This window comes from Monopterus albus, unplaced genomic scaffold (assembly GCF_001952655.1).
Source record: "Monopterus albus unplaced genomic scaffold, M_albus_1.0 scaffold83.1, whole genome shotgun sequence".
Taxonomy (NCBI): domain Eukaryota; kingdom Metazoa; phylum Chordata; class Actinopteri; order Synbranchiformes; family Synbranchidae; genus Monopterus; species Monopterus albus.
In genome coordinates, this window is record NW_018127963.1 from 343,843 (window position 1) to 368,979 (window position 25,137).

Below are 25,137 nucleotides of genomic sequence, written 5' to 3' on the forward strand. Positions count from 1 at the left end.
CTTTTTTTTTCTCTGTTCCCTCCAGCCGGTTGCTTTCATGTCATTTAGATGAGTGGTTAATAAGGCAGAGCACTAAGAGGATTATGATCTGGTTGGGCTATAGTGGTGGTGGTGGAGAAAGGGGGCAAGGGGAAGTCAGAGTGTCTAAGACAGCAAGATGTGGTGGTGGGAGGGGGGCACATACAGTCGTCTGGTACAATACTGGGGCAGGATGAGAGCATCCTCTTCACTGTCAAGATTCATTTAGTCAGAACTAAGCACTCCAGTAGACCAGAGCTCTCCAACAGCCCTTATCTTCCTCCTGCTCTTTTGGGCTCGGGGGATTTTATTTAAAAACACTATCTACCTCTCTCTCCATTAATGAAGGCCTTCAGAGTGGTCCAATGGGAGGAGCTGTAGGTATTGGTAAGCCAGTAACAAGGAGAGCCTGGCTCCTGATTGGGGTTTGGGGCTCCATTTGGAAAAGAGACAGATGAGTAATCAGGGGTCTTCATATATTGGCTCTGGCCTGTGAAGATTTTAGGGTCCTGTGTGCTTGCTGGCAATCCAAAGACAGAGCTTAAGAAAAGGCTCCAAAATGTACAGTTTCAGCAGCCCAGAGTGCTGTCACTTGAGAGGAAAGTAAAGTATTTGGGTAAAGTCTCTTAGAGGGAGAGCGGACGATACCTGAGAATCAGCCTCTTGGTGTATTCTTAGAGGAACTCTGAGGATGGACAGGACTTGATGCAGCATCTCTGAGGAAGTAAGTGTAATGAGAGCTGCCACTGGCTCATGTCCTCCAATGCCTTCTCCAGCTGAAGTACTTTATGAGAGCCCATTTCCAGAAATCTCCATGGATCTGTCCAAGCTATAGCTCTCCTCACTCTACCAAAAAGACACAAGCCCCACCAGCACCACTGCCACTATTCCCAAACCCTCTTCCCTCAACACAACCTCCCACCTTGCCCCACGACTCACAGCACCCAGCACCAGGCTTCTTAAACACATCTTTAATTCAGCAACTTTGAAGTGGCAAATGCACTCAATCAATTATAAATGAAATAATCTCCTTATAATATTAGAGATTTTTTAAAGTCTAAGAAATACTGGGAGATTAGGAAGCCCAAATCAGTTTTAGCAATATCTAAAGTGACAGCAGGAGAATCATTGGAAGGAGCGGGTAGAAACTTAAAATGATTATGTAGATCTGTGTCAGTGCTGAATGTTTCTGCAAATCCCAGCTGGATCTACTGCAATGAAGGAAACAGATTATTCCTGGCCTTATTTAAAAGGTTGGTGTTCTTAAGTGGCTTTTTAAAAGGAAGCATTTTTATATATTTACACATATATTTACTTCTGCTCTCGCTCCCTCTCCACAGCTACTCCTGAGGCTTCTTCACTGGCATCTTTTGCCCTGCAGGTCAGCCTGTGTCGTCACATTTGCATGAACAAATGCCATTGTGCGATGCTTAAAGCTGTGGTTGTTCACAAGCAATTGATCAAAGCGGAGGATGGCTTTAGATATATAGTCATTACATACACTTTTGCCTGAAGGTGTTATTGTACCCTTAAATATAATACATTTGACGGATGTGGCAGCTTTTAACAGAATGCTATTCTTCACACACCAAGTGCCATGTTGACTCAAGTTTAATGTGAGGTCAAATTGTCTTGTTTGGTAATATCTAAAAAAAAGTTGTAAATATGATCCAGAGATAGAGGCTGATATACCTTTTATGGATTTTATGATGTTTAAAGTTGATATTCAGATCATACTGGTAGAAAACCTCAGATGCACACTCAGCTGGGATCTACAAATTGTGAGTTTATTCCTACCTATTTTCCACAGCAGCTGTTGTGTTTATCTCCTCCTACCATTACTCACAGTGGTAGAAATTATGACCCAGTGCACATTTCTATCACGCTGGGGTTCATTCATCTTTGATTACACCTTTCAGATGATATAAATTAGGCCTATCCCACAGTGTTAGCTTGATGGATTACAGGGACTGATATGAAACACACTGATCAATATCATGGATTAGCTTCTGTGTTTCAAGGCTATGTGACTTTGTGAGTGCACGTTTCTCAAGTCTGCCTCTGCTAGCCTGCCCAGTGCTAATAAAGAACTGTAGCACATTTTAACTTTGCAACTGCACTTGATCATCACAAAGTACATATCTACACAATGCTAATATGAGGACATTTTTCCCATTTGTTGATACTATTCTGGTCTACATCAGTGCTTACAATTTAAATGGATTTTCACCTGGAGTGTCCTGCAATTTTGTCTCTTCCCTAACCTTCCCAGTGAATCACTTAAACTCTCAAACCAGATAAATTCTGTTTATTGTATCTGACACTTAAACTGGGGAAAAGGCAGAAATCACACTGCTCCAGGGGGCAGTGGTCGTAGATGTCCTGGATTCAAGTGGGTCTCACATCCAACAACCTGTAGCTCCCACATATTGCTGTATTTCTTAAAAATAAAGCCCTTTTCAAATGGATGTAACAAATACCAATCTGGCTTGTTCTATCATTTAAAGCTGCACTCATCACTATTTTTATATTGACAAAGGATTAAATAAATATGTATAATGTATTGAACCCACTGATAACGATCACATAGCTCTGCAGTTCCCCTCAGCTTTATGGATTGTTTCAGCATCTTTCAGCTCTTCGTATCATTTTTCGGACCCACAGCTGTAATGTTTTGGTTTTTTCTTACAGTACCTCCTATCTTATTTTTGATTTACTCACATGTTGTGTGTTTAAGATGTGGGAAGATGACACATTCAAGTGTAGGCAGCACAGTGTGGCATTTGGCTTCTTTAATCAAGCCCACTGGCACTTTGACAGGAGGTGTGTTTGGCAAAGGCTTTTAGCAGAAAACAGCTAACTGTGGGAAGTGGGATTCATTTTACAAAGGTGAAGAAGATGTTTCAGTAAAGAAAAGCAACAGGATATGAGAGAGTTAAGATACTTACTTAAGCATTTATCAAGCTTAATGAAAATACTCCATATGGACAAGGTGCAGGTCAAATGAATAAGCTTTAAAAAAAAATCAATCTCACCAATTACTGTCTGTCTCCTCTTGTGAATGAGTCACACTTGACTCGGCACACAATCAAAAGATGCAGATGTAGGGAGAAGCTTGAGAGGGAGAAGACTGACAACTTCATGTTTAGGTAATTATCATCAGTTCTGGCAGGAGCTGAGGGCCCTCTTAACCACTTCATTGTTGTTGTTAAACAGTTTGCTTTGTTGATTGATGATGAAAAGGGAACATGCACGCACAGCTCTCCTGGGATTGGGACATAATGTATGTGCATCCCCTGTGACCCTGCCAGCTGGACATGCTAAACACAACACACACAGGCAAGATTGTATGGACTATCACAGGGGGCTATCAATACATTATTCATATCCATCTGATGGGACACGCTCTGAGGTAACACACACCCACACACACACATATTCAAATTCAGCCACTTTATCATATCACTGGCAGGGCTGAAAAGTCATACATCCCCATAAATGCTCTGGTCTTTTCCGGCACTGTCATCAGATTCCCCGGGCTCTCCCCTGTGTGTTTCCTCCTCATTCATATTCATGTAGATTCAGATCAGAATGTGTGGGTGTTGGTGCGTCAGGACCCTTAGGAAAGGAACATGCAGTCAAAAAAAAACATGTATCATAGTCAGACTCTGCATGAAGCATTCTGTACTTACAGTATTTTTTATAGGGAAAAGGTGGCAAATATGTGTGATTTTTCAGGATATGTTTAAAAATGACATATAAACATATTCGCGAAGAGGAAAAAAAAATCACAGACAAATCATCTAAACTGACCATTTCATATCCTGCAGAATCATGCAGTCTTTTCCTCCTGTGTTTTGTTTTCTCATACTCACGTTCCGGTTTGGTGGGCAGTCAATCAGTGCTCATTAGGAGAATGGATAAATGCAGATATTCATCAGCATGGCTCTCTGCTGGCTCCCCTGCCGCCGGTGTGTGCTGCAGGGATTATCTAATGAGAAGACAGCAGCTCTCACTCCCGGGGTCCTCTAGCCAGCCGCCATCTGTCAGGAAAGATGGTCTGACTCTTCACATGGCCAGTTGGGCCCCAGCAAGACTTCTTTTTATTCTTACAGCCTCTCTTTCTGGATTGCTATCATCCCTGCCTCCCTTATTCCCAGTCTCTGAGGAGGTACACAGAGTTTTCTTTCACTTTGTGTAATAAGAATAAAAGCAATTTGATCAGCCAAACCACTCACCTGATTTTTTTTGTTGTTATCTCAGTGTTGCACTGAGTGTTCTTCATTTGTCCCTGATTGGTGGGATCACTGTGAGTAGGTATCCAAGTTAAGTGGCCAACCACAGCATCCCTGCAGAGAGCCTGATGCCTTCAGGCCATGTCACACAGTAATTTCTTAAGCACTTATTTCCACACTGGGTTGTGTTCTCTACAGAGGCCTCCACCACATTGTAATTAGAGCCAAATAACTGGGAGAAGACCTGCTGATCTGCAGGTATAACCTACTAATATATGACACAAACTAATTAAGAGTGGTGTAATTGATCTGAAGTAACCTTTCTGAGTTACACATGGTGCACAGACTCTACTAGTAGCCTATATCTTTAATGGAGTTCTGCAACGCACGTATATTGACCAGGAAAAATATGACAAGTTTCCAACTGCCAAATCTACTTTTAAGTTGATTTAATAAAATGAAAGGGGGTATTTTATTATCATTCCAATTATAAGAAATGTTAAACAAACTGAGATAAATGAGAAGATCAGTATCACTCAGTTCGTATGTTAAATGTGTAGCTAGACCTAGGACCTTTAGGATCAGAAACTAAAAAACTATGAATCTGTGTATGCACCTCATTGATGTGTCCGAGCTTTTGTTCACCAGTCATTACTCTGAAAGACAAAAGAGGAGATGAGTGCAACTCAACAGTGACTTAAGCTCAACAGATGAGCCTCAGTTCTCTACATGTTTGAATCCAGATGACCCACAGATGCTCTAAAGCAGATTCTGCAACAGTAGACAGATGTTGGGTGGTAGCTAGTATAGGGGTGACCAGTTATCACACTGGCTGAGGTTTACCCCGTCCCTTTAATCGAGAAACGACTTAGAGCTGTTTCTAAGTGCTCCTAAATCAGATAAAACAGACAGAGAAAATCAACTTCTCTAAGTGTGTGCTGCTTTGTGAGGCTGATATGTACCAGACAGGATTACTCCTGGGTAGGAGGCTAGCTTTGGAAGGACTATGGCAATGGGAATATAGACTTTCTTGATTTATAGGATCATGACAGTCAAACAGTGGATAGAAGCCATTTGAAGATTCTTAAAGGGCACTACAGCTTGTTTAATATGTTATTTCTTAGCCTTGGCCTTACATTTAACACTTTCTGTTTTATGTTTACTCCAGTCAAAAGACAGAATGTAGAATGGTGACTGTACTGTAGCAGTGTACATTTTTAGCTCAGAAGTAAAGACTACACATGCTGCTACATAACTTATTTGACCTGTGAAAGTTCAAATTAGCATTGTCTGAGCCAAATCCAAGTATCCAGTCACTGGCCATGAAACACTTAACTCTTATAATCTTTGGATGTAATGTGTAATCAACCCCAGGTGCTAAAGTTAACATACATTAATTTAGCAGTAGGGAATTTCCAGGATGAAAGCAGATCAGTACCTTGTAGTATGAATGTAATTCTATAATTTGACAAACACTGACAACATAAAATAGTGACAACATAAAAATTGAAATTGGTTTCTACATCCAGAGAGTGTTTTTTTCCCGTTGCACAAAAGCAACATTTAAAGGGCTTAAATCTATTAACTGGGCAAAGCAAACCAGTCAGCCCATCTGAGGGACTTTATTCCCAGTCCCAGCCCTTTCCCTGGGTGATTGTTAATTACTCTGGATAAATCTGTTGGCAATTTGTCAGGCTGTTCCACTATGTCCCCCGCCCAAACCCGACCACTTCTCTCATCTCTTCCTCCTCGTTCTAAGTACATGTAATGAATCACTAATCGCTCGGTCCCTGACGAGCATCCCCAGCCTATTATCTCTTAATTACCCCGTTCAAGGAGATATTGGCACAAGCTAGCAGGGGGAGTGCGGTTAAACAAATCTAGGGTCAAATCAGTTTGTGCTTCATGATGTATAACACCTGAACTTTGTTGTGTGTGGATGAGGACAGTGTATTTACTATTAGGCGGTAGGTTATGTATGTCACCATGGTTCCGTTCATATATCCGAGAGGGTGAACGAGACATTGAAAGCCCCCAGGCTGTGGTGGTTTATGTACATACTGTACAGCGAGAACGAGCTAGCTTGTTCTCAATCTCTGCTCGGCTTTCTGACCGCCGGGCTCCAAATGGTCCTCTTGTGAAGCATTTGGGCCGTGGCAGAAAATGGAGTCTCTAACTCAAGGCCATTTACGGATGCGACACTTGGGACTCGAAGCGAGTTGCCACAGTGCACAGATAGAAATTGGAATTGGCAGCAGACATGAAATGGGGTCAGGGGATTTGTGCCTGACACACACACACACACACAACTTGTGAGTTTTAGAGTTTTCTGATTTATAAGGGGGGTCTTTTCAAAGAATGATGCCACAGATTAACTGCACCTTACAATGCCACAGAAACAGACTTAGAATAAAAGCCCAATTTGTAGCTGCCATTCACGATCTTTTAAAGAATTCTCATTACATTTTCTTGAAAGTAAATGTGGTGTGGACACATGGTCGCGGCCTCCTAGTCAGCATGATGGAGCAAACTTTTTAAGCAGGGTGTGAGGCGGGAAAGAGAAATTCCCATACTCCCATTCCCCAGTCTGAAAAAAGAGCAAAGAAAAGGCTCAAGATCACACAGTTGTCTCTTGTTTACATCAACTGAGTAAAGTGAGAACACTTTTTTCATGATGCCCAAAATTGACAGGTGCCCCCTGCCAAGTTCTCTTAATAGTTAAGGTTTCTGAATTTAATCTCACTAATTTCAACATATCCCTCTAAGGATCTTAAAGCTTAACTTTAGAAAAGCAAAAAGACCCAGTACGGCCTTTCTGGGAATCCCGGTGTCTGTTTTTTGTCAGTCCTTTAGTGAAAGCCTGTCAAAAGTGGTTAGCTTCTCCAGTGAAACTACTTCTTTGCATCTTAGCCCCCAGTCTTGCCCTGTGTCTGCACAATTTCTTTCTATCCTCTTGTTTCTCTCCTTTTGTTTAGATAAAGCGAGGGATTAAGAAAGATTTGCCCCCATAAAGTAGTGGTTTGATGGGCTTTTATCCCACCATGTTGCTAAAGCTGTGTAGCCCTGGGATTAGGCCCTGACAATAGGAACCCTTGTGCTGGGCCGCAGCCTGAGGGGCACAACCAAAGACTGGCTCTAAGAAAGAGGGAGGAAACAAACCTGCCAACCTTGATATGTCAGGTCTGCCAGAGAAACAGTTTAGAGGAGCAGCCCTGGCGAGAGTGAAAGCTTGTAGTTAGCCTCACATATAGAGAATCGCCGTGTCGCTATACCAGTTATAATTACACTCTGCCTACACCAGTCTCTTCCAGACTGTTTAGGTTTTTAATGCATTTTTACAAATGACATCAAAGTGTGTTTACACATCTGGTGGACTATGGGAGAAGAGCCTTTTGTAACTTGGGGCTGAATAATACAGGTTTGAAAAAAAAAAGAGTTGGGGTATGGAATTAAAACTTAGCAGAGCTCTGTGGCCTGCTCTGCATCTCTGGTTGATGCTAGTGTCTCACACCTACGTTAGCCACCGACAATGCCAGAAGGGTCGCTTGGAGCAATAAACCCACAGGGAATGATCTTCTGTCCCCCCCAGTTTCTTTCAGCATGTTGCTTTGGATTTCCAGCCCACAATAGAAATGTTTTGGTTTCTTCTGACCTCCCTCAAACTGTAGATGTTGTCTTGGCCACAGCAGTTGTTTTCAGTGGGAAAGATTAGTTGAATCCACTATGCAGTACTTGGCCAGCACCAGATGACACACAGAGTTAATGACTCTCTGGTGAACACAGCTAAAGAGGTTCAATGAGACCAAAACTGAGCTAAAAGATGAGTGAATATTAGACTTCTATTCATCAGGTGGCCAGAAATATAACTCCAGATTAATGTTACTCCATGAATATTAATAAATAAATACTCAGGAATCAATCAATACCTCTTAAACTAATGTATGCTTCTCATTTGTTGTGATGTTGTACTTATTGTATTTTCTCTGAATATGATCAGGTTTTACTTTTAGAATGTGGTTTCTTACGTTTACAGGACGTTCATAACTCAGAAGCCTGATTAACTGCATGTCAATTAAATGTGTAGTCATCACAGTAAATCTCCTTTTGTCATATCACTTGTGAAGAGACTCATGTCACGTGTGAATTTTTAATACATAACACCGCCTCAAAAAACATGATACTTAACCTGAATGGGAGAAAAGCAGGCCTACCGTTCCTTTGCCACACAGTTTAGTGATATTTGAGCACAGAAAAAAAGGCTGTGGAGCTGGAGATTTGTCCATTTAAATCAGGTATCCAGCACATATAAGGAAAGGTGAATGCCCAGCTAATACACAGCCCGAGGGTTGCGAGTGGCAAGTTGCTTTGTTACTCCAGTCACACAAGTCCCATGGAAGCAGTCAATTCTAAACCATACATCAAAATGATTAATTTCACCCAAATGAGCACAAGCTAACCTTGACTAAGAGCATGTGCAGGCCAGAGCAGCTGGATTGAAACCTAATATATTCATGAAGTTAAAGAAAAGCTAATGATAAAAGTTAATGGACTCTGAAGGCTGAAGGCACCAACTTTTTCCTCAATTTGATATAAACTGCCACTTGGAAATATAGGAAGCTATTTGAGGGGTAAAATTACAAACACTCATGCGTTATAAAACTGATTAAAAAATGAACATGATTTATAAATCGCTGCGGCTTCCTTGGCTGAGCTTTAACTCAAGCTGCCAAAGTCCTGATGCAGGGATAAAGTTTTGATATTTAGAAAACGAGCAGGAGGATGATTGCGAGCAGAGACGATAACTCAGATGTGAGAAGAGGCTTTGATATGATAAAGCTTGAATGCAGCGAGAATGCAGAGAACAACCAGTGTGCCAATGAAATCCATAGAAATCTGAGGTGAATTTGGGGTTTCGAAAGTTAGCCTGCAGCAAGCAGTGCTAAGATCCTGAAGGTGCTCACGATGAGAAGCATGGTGTAAGGATGGTACAAACAGAGATGGGCAAATTACAGTGTACATTCAGGATAATCATTGTGATTAGGCCTCAAAACCACCAGTGCTGCGAAATAAAACGTTATGGAGTTACTGTTTGTGTTTTTTAAAGTCAAAAGAACTGCAATAATTAATCACTCAGTCAGTAGAAATGTATTTGAGTCTCTAAAGAGTCAAATGCTCATTGTGATACAATAAAGTCATTTATCAAGCAAAAATGCTAAAAAAATCATCTGTTTGGAACTTCTCAGGTGTTAACAAGTACTACAATAAAGGCTCTACAGTTTGTTCTATAAGATATTTGATGATGTCTCCTTAGCCTCTACAAAGTTGTAATGAACAGTTTTTATTAGCTTCTGAAAATAGATCAAACACTTAATCAAGAAAATAACTATCAGATCAAATAGTTCTGAAAATAATTGCAGCTCTGATCTAAACAGAGATTAAAAACCTGTAACAATAGCCTATAGCTTACTTTTCAACTAAACCTTTATCACTGTAAATACTGTACAATACTTATTTATTCTTCTGTTGTTTGCCTTTATAAAATGAAACACACAAAGGTCCTACCTTTAGAGAATGTGCTTAAAATATTTTTTTCCTAAACTGACCTTGTAATATCTCCTGAAACAAAACCATTGAATGTTACTTTGGAGTTTATGTGGATGACATAACACAACTCTGCCAAGTGTGAGAAAACAAACATAGGCATCACAACTCTAATTCACTTCAGATTACTGCTTCAAACATGTAAATATACCTTTGCATTATTACTCTTCCTAATAAATCAGACCGTTCTGAAATGGGTTTAAACTCTCTTCTACACATTAAAAAGTTGTCAGTGTGAGTTTAGTGCCCACTCATCCCCCGTGGTCAGGGTGGCTGCTGCTCCACCGACCGGGTCCTCTTGGCACTTACATTAAAGCCCTCAGCCATGCTGGACATTAGCCCGCATTAAATTCTGTAAAAAAAAAAAAAAAAAAAAGCTTTTTTGGGGAAGAGAAGCTGAGAGGAATCCGCCATAAAATTTTTAAAAAAAAAAAAAAAAAAGAAGCTGTTTTGAGGAAGAGTAGCTGAGAGGAATTTCTTCTCGCTTTAACTGCTTTAGAAACGGTTCCCACAAAGAGACACTGGCCTGATTTACCTCCAGTTGAAGTTCTTATTTCCATCGGCTCACAAGTTAATCCGGTTTTTTCTCCCTTACGTCCAAATTCTCTGCAGTTATACTGACGAATAAAGAAAAGAATGGTCGGAATTAAAAAGCATTAGGAAGCTGTTGGCTATCATTAAGTTGATTTAATTTTTATTTAACTGGGTTCATTCAAACACACACGCACATCACTTTAGACCACTGATACCCACTTGTTGCTGCAAAGCCGACTAAACTGGTTCATTTAATTGTGTTACTTTGATATTTTGGACTTTCTACAGTGTGTAAAAGTAAAACTGATAAAGGGATGTGGACGATACCTGAACCCCACAAAGTAAACTTCGGTTAAACAAACGTTAAGGTAACCTTTAAGCAGCCTATTTCTGTTGTCAGGAGTCGAAACCTTTGCGAATGAATGTAGCCAAAGATCAAATTGAGTTTAGGATTTGAACCACCCCACCCCATCACCACCACCGCCTTCTTCTTGTAACAAAATATGCCAGCTTTACATTAAAAGGCTACTTCTCGCTGCCCTTAATTCCAGCCTAAACGGGTTTTCTACGGGAGAAGAAATCTTTTTTAAAAACCCCGAAGAAGAGAGGGGCATTATTGTTTTAATCCTCTTAGCAGCAGTCATTTTAAGACATTTTTGGTGGGTGAAATGGCGTCTTGTCTACCCAATCCTAACCTAAATCCCTCGGTGCCTGGGAGCTGCTGGAGGCAGCGCATGCAGCCCAGCCTGCATCTCTCCACCTCAGCCTCGTTCCCAGAAAACACGCAGTCCCACCGTGGCACGCAGAAAATACAATTAAAGTACGGAATTAACCTGATAGACACCAAGCCAGAGAGTGCAGAAAAGGCCCTTATCATTTGCATATCATTTAATTAACGGCTGTGGCAGATGGCAGATCTTTTTGGGCTGAACTCAAGATTTGCTTTTTCTTTCAGAAGCTCACTCTTCTTTAATGAAGGTCTGCTGTGAGAAATATTTGCTCTTAAAACATTTTAACCCCAAAATATAGTTTCATTACATTTGTAATATGCTATCTGGGAGTAAACTCAATCGAAAAAAGTCAGATTTCAAATGGACATTTTAGTGTTTATTAGCTCTATAATGAAGGTAAAGCAACCATAATATTAAAAGTAGCACAAAATATTTGTTCCATATCTTTATATAGGCCTGTACCTATAGGTGTTTTGACCTTGGCTTTAGCTCTTGTTGAGCAACACATTCAGAATATTGAAGAAAAGGCCAATGACAAGGCTGCTACTTATTTACGATTTTTTGAAAAAAAAAATACTCGTTATTCTATTGAAAAACAAGCTCATTTGCTCCAAAAGTTAAACAACGAGTTGAACACCAATTGCAAATAATATACTTGTCAAATGTGGTAGAGAACACCGCCACATAGGCTCCGTAGCCTGCGAAAACGCACAAGCTCTCCTTTATTTCTTCCAAAACAAAATCAGCGGCAGCAGGAAATTCGGCAGCTCGGATGCAGAAATCATCTTGAAGTGAGGAGTAATGTGAAGGTGGAGGAGGGCGGGGGGAGCTGAAGGGCGAAGAGATTGGCGCAGAGCAGGAGCGTTTGCGCGTCCCGGTGACCCCACCCGGAGCGCTTTAAAGGCCGATAGATGGCAGCTCAGCATCCTGCCGCATCCAGGGAGAGGCAAGGCGGAGCACGCAGCGGACGGACCGGGATACTCTCAGGATATCGTCAGACTGAATGAAAAACTAATCTTGCAAAAATGCAATTCCGCCTGCGGATTTTAGAGAAGATTTGAAAGGAAAGTATTCGGGTGCTAGTGGAAATATTTCACCACAGAGAGGCTACACAAAGGGGAGAGGTAAGTTTGCCGAGTGAAAGTTTGATAATCGTCTTGTTGTCTGTTTAGTAATGTTAAGATTATAAAATTTGTTACTTTATGCACTTTTTATTTTAGTTTTATAACCACATTATCCTCCAAGCTCCAGCATATCTTAGACAAACTAGTTCTCAAAGGCAACCATCTGAGGTCCAAGGCGAAAAGTTCTACAGTTCATCTGCTGCATCCAAACGAGCAGTGCTGACACCGCAGACTGTAGAAATGACTGACAGATTCATATTTAAAGGCTGATTAATAAACGGCTTTAATTGTGTTTTCTTTTTTGTTTGTTTGTTTTTGCTTAACATTACAAGTTGTAATGTTAATAGTCACCATTTCCCAAGGTCTTCAAATCCGGATGCAGCTGTTTTGGCATCGTGCACGCAGAGCTGCGGCCCCAAGGCATGCAGTCTTCAGTAAATGCTGTATAACTAATAAATCCACGGCAGTTAGGATGATCAGAGCCCGAGGCTGCGTCACATTGTCCTGACAAAGGAGCTTTATGTTGAAAATTTCTAAAGCGGCGGATTTTTAAAAATCGAACAGATTACACGAATCCACCCAGAGGCTGGTTTGTTAAAATAGCGCAATGAAATAGTCACATGAAAAAAAAAAAGTTATTGCATTTAGTCAGACGTTGTGACCGTACGAGCTCGCGCGCGCGCGCACCGGCCCACCTTTCACGTGTCAGGCCTGATGATAAATTAATAGCCTTTTATAGTTGAAACCTATTTGCACCCACATTAGGCAGGAGCCTCACTGGGGATCCCGTGCCACACGTCTCCGTCAGCCTCCAGGCGAAACTGACCCGGGACCCGCCACAGATTGAAATAAACGGTCCCCACTCGAGTCCGACTCCCTGGGAGCAAAGTAAATATTGTCTCCCACCTTCTGTCAGTCCAGCCTGCAGAGCTTTAACCTGGACACAGAGCAAAGAGGACAGAACACGTTTCAAACTAAAACCTCTTTAGGCTGAAAACAGGATTTGTTTGTAGGTGATGAAAAGCTAAACTGTCAGACACGTTGCCCTTGACCTATTTTATGTGTTTACAGTCGCCCGTTTTTAAATCCACCTGATCAAATTTTATAATTGTTTTGTTAATAAGAATTTTTATTCTTGCACATTTATATACCACAACCACAATGAACAAATTATTAAATCAGCACGGACTTAATGTTTCCTAATGCGAGTATGTTACAATACAAGCGCTCTCAGGAAAAATATTAGGAAAATAATAAGCATTTGTGATGTAGGCTAATATTATTTTACTTATTAAAATCTCTTTACTAGGCCCGTGTTACAGGTTCTTTGAGTCACTAAAGTGCTAAATGGAACCGACAAATGAAATGTTCTGCACATTTCTGTTCTGTATAAATTTATAGTAAAACTAAATGTTGTCAAGTTGTTTTGTAGAGCAGTAGATTCCTAAAACCCACACTATTGTCTGACAGTTTTGAATGTATAATATATATAAATCTGAATAAATAACATGTATATGTTTTTTAATACTTTAACCGATTTTAATCAATTTTCTTCTGGTGGTTTAATGTGGGAAAACCACGTGTTTCCTGGAAATTCTAATTGATTTTGCTTAAATGTAACTCAACAACAATACACTTTGTCAGATACATGTCTGAATTTTTTCCTTATTATTACAAGTGAAGTCTTCTGTCATTCCTCAGTAAAATGATTTCTCACCTGTTGCCATTCCAACTATTCAGCCTACAACGAAGACTAAACAAATCATTGATGGTTTTATTCTTTAATAACCTTACTGCAAGTAGAAAACAGATGGTTTTGTGTACAGCCTGACACTGAGCAGCTTCCTCTGCAGACAGCTCGCCGGTCATGCAGCACTACGGTGTGAACAGCTACTCTCTCCACGCCATGAACTCACTGAGCGCCATGTACAACCTCCATCAGCAGGCGGCGCAACAGGCCCAGCATGCACCGGACTACAGGCCCTCAGTGCATGCACTTACTCTGGCAGAGAGGCTGGCTGGTAAGAATGAGCTACTCATTTTGACTTCATTCCTTTCCTCCAGTGCTTTTTCCTGTGAATTTTTGCATATGTTGACCTCCTACTCTTCGATCTGTCCCTCAATTAAACTGCTCCTATTTCTTGTTTCTCAACGGCTGCACATTTCAAGACATTATTCTTGAAGCCCGATATGGCTCCCAGCACCGAAAGCAGCGACGTAGTCGGACGGCCTTCACCGCCCAGCAGCTGGAGGCCCTGGAGAAAACCTTCCAGAAAACCCACTACCCTGATGTGGTGATGCGGGAGCGACTGGCCATGTGCACCAACCTACCTGAGGCACGTGTGCAGGTAAGAAACATCTGTGATTGCATTCATCTTGTGTTCTGTTTGCTGGTTGCACCCCCTTTTGTTCAATTTTAAAGATTACAAGGTGAATTTAAAAGCACTTTTTTATCAATAAAGATGAAAATGGATAGGTAAGGCTCACTGTTAAACAGTCTTTGACCAAGGCATCGATCTGCTGGTGTTTATTTAACCAGGTCTGGTTCAAGAACCGCCGGGCCAAGTTTCGTAAGAAGCAGCGTAGCCTGCAGAAGGAGCAGCTCCAGAAACAAAAAGAGGCATCAGGTGCTGCTGAGGTCTCTACAGAGGACTCCAAGACTAACCTCACCACCACCAAGCAGGCTCCTGAGGCCCGCACTCCCCCTCCTCCCTCCTCCTCTTCATCCTGTCACTCAGAGACAGAGCGGCAGGCAGCCACACGGCCTCAGCCTGGAGAGATGAGCGTAGAAGTAAACGTCACCTCCCCTGAGCCGTCGGACTGCGAGTCAACAGCTGAAGATAATGCTGACAGGGAGGAGGACGAAATGAGAGGAGAGATGAGGGTGAAGATCAGAGAGGAGACCCACGGGGAGGGGGGAGCACAGCCAAGGAGCAGCTCCCCATCCTGCAAACGACTCAGCCCCACCTCAGGTAAAAACCTCCCTGTCAACTACTTTATAATTTCATTTTACCTGATTATACTGTATGTAGTATTTCAGAATCTGTTCCCATTCGTTTCCAAAGCTGTTTCACAGAAATAGTATCTAAATGCTAAACAGAGGATAAACAAACAATCGAAAATTTACAGAACACAGCTGTGTGTGTATTTAAACATACTAAAGTCCTCCTCTGTCCCATCAGACTCTCCCCTGAGCTCCCCCACTTTGGCGTCCTCCAGCAGCGTGACCAGCGGGTTGGCTCAAAGTAACTCCTACGCCTCGTCCCCCCTCAGCCTCTTTCGGCTGCAGGAGCAGTTTCGGCAACACATGGCCGCCACCAACAACCTGGTGCACTACCCTTCCTTTGACATGAGCACACCATCGTCTCTGCCCTACCTGGGCATGAACGTCAACATGCCATCCCCCCTGGGCTCACTGCCCTGCCAGTCCTACTACCAGACCCTCTCGCAGGCCCAGCAGGTATGGAACAGTCCATTGCTGCAGGTACCTCCAGGCAGCCTCCCTGGAAGCCTCAACAGCAAGACCACCAGCATCGAGAACCTCCGTCTGAGGGCCAAGCAGCATGCAGCCTCACTAGGACTGGACACACTTCCCAACTGAAGCTCTGGCTGCTCAGTGTTCAGTCTCTGCTCTGGGCTGTAGCTATGAATTATGGGCCATGACCACAGGAAGTAACTCTAGGATCCCCCTTCTCTTTCCTCTCGACCTTTCGCCATTATAAAACAACCTTGTGTATCATTCTAAAACCTCATTAGAAACACCTCCGGTTTCAGCTTTGTTGGCTGCTACACAACTGGATGTCATAGAAATAATTTAGGAGCCCTCTGTTCAAAATCTGTCCAAAGTTGAAATTGGTACTCGTTGAAGATAAATTAACTGGGGTGCTGCTGAGAATGCTTCGGTTGCAGTTTTCTAGATTTCAAATAAACATGATTTCAAAACCAGAGAAGAATGCCAAAAAACAGAAGCAACACAATTTTTAGGCCTAGAACACAAATGTGTTTTCAGACCAGGCATTTTAATGGGCCCTCCCTCAGGTTGGGGCCCTGGGTTGGCACCACACCTATTCTCCATCTTGTTGAGGAGCACAGTAGAGCTTGAAGAGCATCTCTGATGGTGACATTTAAAAGAAAACTAATTATAAGAAGAACTCAAAGGACTTAATAAATACATTTAAAAAACAAACACCTGGACTGCAGGTATACCTGAACTGTACTTTCTGCTTGTGTGGATCTTGTTTATACTTGCCTCCTCCTGGTCAACAGCATAATTCTTCTGATGTCAGCTGTTCACTATGATTTGAACCTCTTCTGTGACGTCGGGGCAGAAAGTCTTGAATAACAGAGCTGCCTGTCTCATTTCGGGACAAACGGAAAATGTGAAAATATAACTATGCTGCATGCACCTCTCTGAAGCATGGCTTACAGTCGCACAGCACAAAATGAAGTCGCAAATAAAGCTCTGACCAGCCACTTTAAGCCTAGAGCAAACTGTACTTTTTTGCAGAAGACAGATGATTCTCCTTGTTTAAAGTTACAGCGCTCAGCTCAGCCTGCAAAAATCCACCGAGTATTGTAAATATCCCTCAGTGTTTGCTTCCATCTGCCTGGTTAGAGAATAACTTCATGTCTCTTTTTGTGTGAAGGAGTTGAAAATTTATTTCTCAGATGTGACTTAATTGACAGGACCTACAACAGAAATGACATGAGGGGAGAATCTGAGGAGGCACAGGGACAAAGGTGCACCCAGCTGACGTATATATTTTTATTAACTTGGGTGCCACGTTGAACTTTCTGCTTTTTCAGAGGCTGTTGCTTCAGCAGAAAGATGCACAGGCCAGTTCTCTGTGTATTATATAATTGTAGATTCAAGACATGTATTTCTCAATTCTTATAAGCGTGAGTAATTTATCTGTTTAATGCAAGGGAATAAATGAAACCTAAGAATGGCTCCTGTTTTCAGTGTCATGAAAATATTGTACTTGTTCACAGTGCCTCATTTTGCCATTTTTCAAAGCAATGCACGAGCTGTAAAAAAAAATACACCTATTATTCAAAATGAAAAAAAAGGGGGAACACAAGGCACCATTCCTGGTATAAAATTACTACTTGAATTACAGAAATAGAGATGCTCTATGAAATGTCATCCAAAAATTCCGAGACCGAGCAAGAGTTTGCACTGAGAACCAGCAGGGCACCCCGCCACCATGCGTATATGCATACAAACATGCACTCCATGGATAAGTCTTCAAAAACACCCAAAACAATTTTTTTCAAAGTTTCCAAAGTGAAAAGAATTTGGCAGCAAGAGAAGGATTAGGTCAGGGTGTGCCAAATCCAGCTCCTCTCTGGCTGTCTGACAGCACTGAGTAGGACTCACAGATAACTGAATCTTACAGTTCTGATTACCTTCAACCTTATATAGTAAAACAAAGTTTGGTTAATATGTTTCACTTGAAGACACCTTGATGATCCGTAAATAATTTCGACACAGGAGGTCTACACACCACATTGGGGAGAACATGCCACTTGTTCACCGAGCGCAAAATGACTAATCCTAAATGAAATGACTGAAGCACAGTGTCAGGCACCCACCCATCCACCCCCACTCTCTCTCTCTCTCATGTTCCCCTCTCCCCCCCAACCCTGTCAGCTGAGGTTTGGCTGCACCGAAACAGAATGCCTTGCCATAAGAAGATTACCTTTGGTTGGGATATCGATGGATTAAGTAAGAATAGAATGAGATAAAATAAGACTGAAAGGGTTCCCGGAGTCAGCAAAGTTCAGTCACCTGTTTTTTTTTTTTTCTGTCTTTGTCGCTTTCTCGCTCCATGACCATAAAGATTATATCACTTTCTAACTGCAGGGGGGAAGTTGGAGAGGTGGGTGGTTTAGGATGGGGCAAATTACAGTGCAAGAATAATTTGTGGCCGCAAAGAATTTTTTTCCCCCATATGCCCTTAGGTTATTTAAACGTGGTCAATTTGTCATGAACATCTGGGTTTGTGTTCGTGAAGCTCATATGGATGTAAGTTAATGGGAATGCGATGTGAGAGAGTGTGTCTATGGCAGTTAAGCCGCTGAAGGTTTCCAGGAGCTCTTTGATGTGTATCTGGGCAATGCTCTATTAGAGGGATTTTCCTAGTTGACAGCTCAGAGAATGTGTGGAGGAATTGCGATGCCAGCGGGCTAAAAGAATGCTAGAAACAGGATTAGGATCATATTCTGGCAGCTCCTGTCACTTCATCAATGGGCTAAGGTTTCCTCAGTGACAGCCCTCCTTCTCTGCCCAGCTAAAACCTTTAGTGGGACCATAAAAGGGGTGAGAGAGGGGAAAAAACAATGATTGAATGGTGTGCTATGATTTCTGTGCTGGGTTTGCTCTGAGGGCTTTGTGTTGGGAGGTCTGAAGAGGATGGCGTTGATTTGGAAGGAGGGGTAGGTCATGGGGATGAGAAAAAAGGGAGCTTTTTGGGAGGGAGAGGGGGTGACGGTGGCCTTTCTTGGAAGTTTTACATCCAAATCCCCGTGGCAGAGCATTTGGAGGGGTTTTACACTGATGTTAGTGGACAGGGACAGCAGCTTGGTGTCCCCCGGGAGACGACAGCTGTAGCAGGTGGAAAAGCAAAATGCTGTTTCCGGAATCTTCAGGATCCAGTTTGACTGTGTAAGTCCTGCCTAGCTTCACCAAGTGAGATCTCTGCCATCATAGTATATGGAGAGTGTCATATGTACTTGAGGCTCTTCTGAGACTTTTTGTGGCTGTTTATTACATGATCATTCATAAAAGTTTTACTTGCAGAGAAATCACATTAAAATATCAAATCCAGACATCAAATTATTTTGTGTAATTATTTTCAGTGTAGTCAAAACCAGGTATAGCTTGTTCCTCTGTGTCAGGTAGGAGATCCATTGTTCAGTCATCAGTGAGCCACACTGTTGGACTGAGTGGCAGGTTACTTTGAGTTGATACATACACCCTCCTGCTGCTGTTAAAAAAAACAGTACAGCACCAAATGTGCATTAATCTACAGCTGAAAATGCTCCTTCTGATTTGCTAAAAACCACATTTATTTTAGAATATAACCTTTTTCTTTAAAAAAGTATATACATTACCCATTTCCCATAAAAAATGCATCTTCAGAATAAATGGCAGCATAAGTTGATGGTTTTGGTCTTTTCATGGGATTTGTTAAGAACAAATATATATATATATATCAGCTTGTTCTATACACATAAGAAAATGTTTATTTATCAATATACTACTTTTGTCTGCAGGCCATGCACCTAAGCATACAGTAAACATTACCTTAAAAAAATCATGAATTTTACATTTTTGTTAAAAAACAATAAATATTAAATGCAATTAGTAATGCCATAACAAAAAGTTAAATTCACCAACTGTACAGTTGAGCTTTAAACTTCCACTTTCTTTCCACATCTGCAGCACTTTGGATCAGCCAATTTCAACATATCCCTCACCGTGTTCAGGTGAGTCATTTATGCCCTAAACTGAATATTCTGAGAGGATTTTGAATTGCACCTTGTAGGGCTTGAGTTGCTATTGCAGAATAGCTTTTCTTGACTGGGCTTATAGGGTGGTCTCTGTCAGGCATCAGTCTCCATGCTTCCTCCAAAAGTGTAACTCCACACTCTGCTCACTCATATGAAACAATACTTTCACCAACAGAGGTTTCATTGTTGGCGACAAGTTATATAATGCCAGAAATTACAGGCTACCATGCAAATGCTAAATCCTCCTGTCTTTTTCCTGAGAAGTGGATGAGATGGACTGTATCTGCAGGCTTCACTCCGGCTCCCTGGCTTTGTGCTAAAGAGGCTCTCTCCTTTCTCCCCCTGACTTGGGTGATAATCCTGACACGCACTGTCTGCATTTTTTTACTGTATGTGTTTAAGCGCATTTGCAGAGCATTTATCTCTCCAATGTAAACCAATTTGGCTATAAGGGCCTTGAGCCAAGCAAGGCCCTGGAGGGAAGAAAGAAAAACTCAGACCTAGCACATGTGCAGAGAAGGGAGGATGGGAGAGCTGGCGAGGGTTAATGAACAACTGAATGCAGCAAAAAGGGGGAAGTGGAACCATATTGATGACAAAGAGTTTCCCTTGTCCAGAGGGTAAGCTTTGAAACTTGGGGCCCTTAAAGCTGATAGAACGAGGATCATTGAATTGTTGAGTCACAGAATCTGAGAAAATCATATGGAGCTCCTTAATCCTGCGATAGTGAAATCAGTTGGCATCCTTTGAGGATCCCAGGCCGTTCTGAAGGAATATGGAGCCTGCTGTATTGACAGAGGTGCTGTTTGATACCACCTATACACCTGTATCAGCTCTCTGTTAATCTGCCTTCTCTCACTAGTCCTTCACAGCACGTTGCCTCTGCTGGTAAAACTGGCTAATGAAATGAACCAAAAACCTAAAAGCTGCCAATCGTGCTGCTTCTTGATGTCTCCTGTGAGTGCTCTGGTTGCAGGCTGAACTTGTCACTTTGATCATCTCAAAGGAAGGCATCCCGCTGTGTCAGACATTACTACCTGGAATTTTGTGGAACCATAAAGACTATGGGCTCCTTGGTCCCTGAAATGGGACATTAAGACAGAATCATCCTAGTTTAGTTGTAGTGATATCAAGGTGTTTTATTTGCTGGTACACAGGAAGGGTTTGAATGTCTTTGGATGGCTTTTAAAGTACCTGATCTTATAGCCTATGGTTCCTGTAAATGAGGTGTTTGCTGCTCTTATCAATGAGACGTTACATGAGAAGAGAACCTTGGCCTGCCAGGGCTGTTTAACTGTTCTGCTGTATGATTACAACAGGCTGAGATGTCCTCTACACAAGACTTATCAAAGTATTTTAATACCTGAAGCTCAAGTTCCAGAAGATATCATTTACACACTCCCAAATATATAGTTCAGTAAGACAAATATGTACAAATTCAACAATATTATGTAGCTACCTGTCCTCATCTTGAATGCCTGTTGTTTGATGATGTTTTCTGGTCATAACAGGAAACATGCAGGCGCTACTGTTAACAGCAATGATTTAAGGGTCCTGGTAAGTCATGACATTGTGACAGTCAGCCTGCATGAAAAATACCAGGCCCCCAGCTACATGGAATTCAGCCATCATACATTTTATTATGGTTACATAATATCCACTGTTAAATGGGCCTATTTAAAACAATGTATAATATATGGGATTTATGCTTTCACTGTTACTATTTAGAAACTGGTTAGTAGTAAGGAGAACAATCAGGAAAGGTTTCACATTATAAGTTGTCTTGCTGCTGTTAGTTATTTTTCCATTATTAAGGAGAGTTCACATTAATCAACATTTAATAAATTGTATATTTTGCTTTGACCAAAACTCATTTTCACTTCAGTCCCTTAAATGAAAATGAACTCTAACAGCAAAAACAAAGTCTCACATTTTCCATTACACCTTTCTATTATACCTAATGTGCATGTGTTTTATGCCAATATTATGTCATTTAAATAAGATATTGGTGGGAATAAAAAAGTGTACATTTACTCAATTTTTTGAGTGCATTTTGTTTAAACCGATATATTTGACAAAGTGACAAATATTCTTTTGCTATATATCACGTGCATTTTGATAATCTGTGATTTTTAAATAAGCTACCATATACCAATAAGCTTAATTGATTTTAATACATATAACATGATGCAAAAATGCCAAATTATAATTGGGAAGTGTATTTAATGGGCCAATTTCAAGGCTGAGTTTGTGTGTGTGTCATTTCTTCTGTCTCAGATTCTGAGGGATTTATGAACAAAGTCAGGTTCCCTCTGAAGACCTGAGTCTCTTCACTGCCTCTTAAAGCTTAATGCTCCCTGACTGAGTGGCACAGCATGAGCCACACGCTCTCTCTCTATGTGCCACAAATAATGCTAAGAACAACCTCTCAATTCCAGCTCTCCTCCTTGCCTAATGTGCCCTCCTTCCTCTGCACCATGCACACGGCCAGTTCCATTCAATGAGACACCAGCACAAATGTGGATGATTGTAAAAACACAAACATTGTCCTTAATGGTTTCCCATCCCAGGAGAGTTTTAAAATGTATGTAAATTTATGTAAACCCAACAGAAACACATATTTACAAAGCCACGGGGTAATCACAATATGACGACACGGGGCGATGGCCTTGTAGATGAAGGCGCCATGTGTCATTAGTCCCTTGTGCGTTTCCTGTTATGGCATCAATGCAACAGACACTCACAATAAGAATGAAAATGATCTGCGCTCATCTGTGATACAGTGATGGAGAGGTAGAGGGTGAAGGAGAAGGTAAAGGATACCCTCACAGCTCCTGGGTGCCTTGACGGAGCACCACACTAGTGGAATTAGTTCATTAAATCTTTTAACGGTACAAGTTTTAGAGGAAGGAACAGTGGATCTCATGTTTTTATTGATTTGTAACATTTCAACATCTTGAAAGCAAACATCAACCTTTCCAGTGTGGAAACAATTAACAGCCATGTTCCTCTGTGAGAAATCTGCTACCTCTTTTCATTCCTTCATAGCATAGTGAGTGGTTGATTCCTTTAATGATCAAGGCGAGAGTATTAGTTTCCTCATACGTTTTACATTTTCAACATGCCATTGTGGTGCCTGTTCGCCTAACTGTGATTAAAAAGTTTGTTCAAAAGACAGTTCAAATACAGCAGATTTCTGAAACAAATGTAAGATTCATATAATCACAACTGTCAAGTGTTAGACATTTTAAACCAAAATGTATGACAAAAACATAAAATGTTAAGTTCATTTGTTAAAAGTAGTACAACACCATACAAATGAACAGTTAAAAACAAGTACACAAGCGCATCCTTTCTAGCAGTGATCTGAATGTTATTGTCTTCAGTTTAACTGTAATGTCACAACTCTCGTATCTTAACACTGAATGATTAACAGCAGTAGTGTTATTATTGTTTGTGTTTTCACATTTGATTTCTGTACTCGAAGCAAATTTACCTGGAGGCCCCTGAGGTTTGCAGCCCCACATGTGGGCCCCAGGCTTCACCTGCTGCTCTGTTTGACCAGTTGTTCCACCTCCTTCATGAAGCGCAGGCAGAGCTCATCCTGCCATGGCAGGGCGACACACTGCACGGCCATGGGCAGACCCTTGCTGTCAGACACGGCCTGAACACAAACACAACCACACACAGTCAACACTGGACAACCAGAGCCACCACAGTCTTCTACCTCCACCTACTGTCCAACTGTGGTACTACAGTTTTAAGAAACTCACTACAAGGGCCTGACACTGAAGTTTGGTGATAAACAGCATCACATGTTGCGAGGTAATGTCTGTCTGGGGCAGAACGGGTGGGGCCTTTCATATGTCTGTGTCTAGGGGCCCATTGTGTCACAATTTTTCTATGGCTGTATTACTTGGAGTTACAAACGGCAGTTATTTATTGATACTATTTCATTTTAGAATACTGTACAACTTATTTGGCATTAATGTACAAATATTTATTATGTATTTTGTTTATGCATTATGTATCACTGCCAAGAACCAAAGCTTTAAATTGGAGACTTAAAAGGCCGTTTTACTCATTTTATGCCCCCACATATAAATACAGATGTAGTTTTTTTTTCCCTTTCTTTTTGTAAATCAAAAATAAAGTGATTAGGCTGAGAAAAACTGTATTAAAATGAAACATGTCTAACAATCTAACAGCTTCACAAAGGTAGTGTTCATCTGCAATGTATAGCAGGACTACAGTATTTTATCATTTGGTCACCTCACATTGGCACGGGGTATTTACCTGTTTGAAGAGCATGTCCCAGTGGTCCCGATAAATGCCTTTATAGTGCTTGAGTTCTTCTTCGTCCTCTGCTGTCACCGTGGAAACAGGAACAACGCCGGCGGGAAAGTTGAGGAGATTGTAAATTGATGTGTAAGAGAGAGGACCTGAAGAACAGAAAAAACTAATAGATCAGTCACTGTGCTACACAAGGTTTTATATTATTGCTGGTTTGTAAGATTGACCATAAGTGCAATGAGGTACACTGCTATCAAAGTATTTCACCAATTAAGAAAAATATATATATGTAGGTTCCAGTGGCGCAACCGGTCAGCGCACAGTACTTATAAGACAGTAAACCAAGGACCATGACGTCGCCCGGCATGGCGCAGCCGGGGCCCCACCCTAGAGCCAGGCCCAGGGTCGGGGCTCGAATGAGAGCGCCTGGTGGCCGGGCCTCCCCTCACAGGGCCTGGCCAGGCTTAGCCCGAATGAGCGACGTGGGGACGTCCTCCCGTGGGCCCACCACCTGCAGACGGATCCATAAGGGGCTGGTGCCACGTGGATCGGGCAGCAGTCGAAGGTAGGGGCCCTGACGACCCGATCTCTGGACACGGAGACTAGCCCTGGGGACATGGAATGTCACCTTGCTGGTAGGGGAAGGAGCCCGAGCTTGTGCAGGAGGTTGAGAGGTACTGGCTAGATATAGTCGGGCTCACCTCCACACACAGCTTGAGCTCTGGAACCTTACTCCTCAAGAGAGGCTGGACTCACCACTACTCTGGAGTTTCCCGCGGTGAGAGGCGGTGGGCTGGGGTGAGCTTGCTTATAGCCCCCATGTGTTGGAGTTTACCCCGGTGAACGAGAGGGTCGCTTCCCTGTGCCTTCGGGTCGGGGATAGGTCTCTCACTGCCATTTGTGCCTATGGGCCGAATGGCAGTGCAGAGTACCCAGCCTTCTTGGAGTCCCTGGAAAGGGGTGCTGAAAAATGCCCCGACTGGGGACTCTGTTGTTCTACTGGGGAACTTCAACGCTCATGTGGGCAGCGACAGTGACACCTGGAGGGGCGTGATTGGGAGGAACGGCCCCCCCGATCTGAACCCG

The 25,137-nt window shown here is 42.0% G+C and overlaps 2 protein-coding genes and 1 long non-coding RNA gene across 6 annotated transcripts in view; 1 reads left to right on the forward strand and 2 right to left on the reverse strand.

Moving 5' to 3' along the window:
• Positions 1-9,562: 9,562 nt before the first annotated feature.
• LOC109964003 (uncharacterized) lies at positions 9,563-14,650 on the reverse strand. The gene is made up of 3 exons (XR_002275462.1): positions 14,575-14,650; positions 10,390-10,471; positions 9,563-10,206 (listed from the first exon to the last, which is right to left on the reverse strand). It is a non-coding gene; the product is annotated as an uncharacterized LOC109964003 (long non-coding RNA).
• On the forward strand, positions 12,047-17,188 carry LOC109964002 (diencephalon/mesencephalon homeobox protein 1-A-like). The gene is made up of 5 exons (XM_020606992.1): positions 12,047-12,243; positions 14,097-14,264; positions 14,413-14,591; positions 14,783-15,215; positions 15,426-17,188. The coding sequence occupies exons 2-5, from the start codon at positions 14,111-14,113 to the stop codon at positions 15,842-15,844; spliced, it is 1,185 nt and encodes a 394-aa protein (XP_020462648.1). The 5' UTR covers positions 12,047-12,243; positions 14,097-14,110; the 3' UTR covers positions 15,845-17,188.
• Positions 17,189-22,669: 5,481 nt separating this feature from the next.
• The window catches only part of faah (fatty acid amide hydrolase), a 14,022-nt gene continuing 11,554 nt past the window's right edge, over positions 22,670-25,137 (reverse strand). For 2 of the 4 annotated variants that reach the window (XR_002275465.1, XR_002275464.1), the window contains 2 exons: positions 24,055-24,200; positions 23,336-23,422 (listed from right to left, as the gene is read on the reverse strand). Coding sequence is in view for 2 of the 4 variants with exons in the window: in XM_020607081.1 (XP_020462737.1) it covers positions 23,300-23,422; positions 24,055-24,200 (269 nt within the window). In the remaining 2 variants the exon portion in view is untranslated. Of the gene's footprint in view, positions 23,423-24,054; positions 24,201-25,137 lie in introns of all 4 variants that reach the window. The other 2 variants (XM_020607081.1, XM_020607080.1) reach the window with 2 other exon arrangements.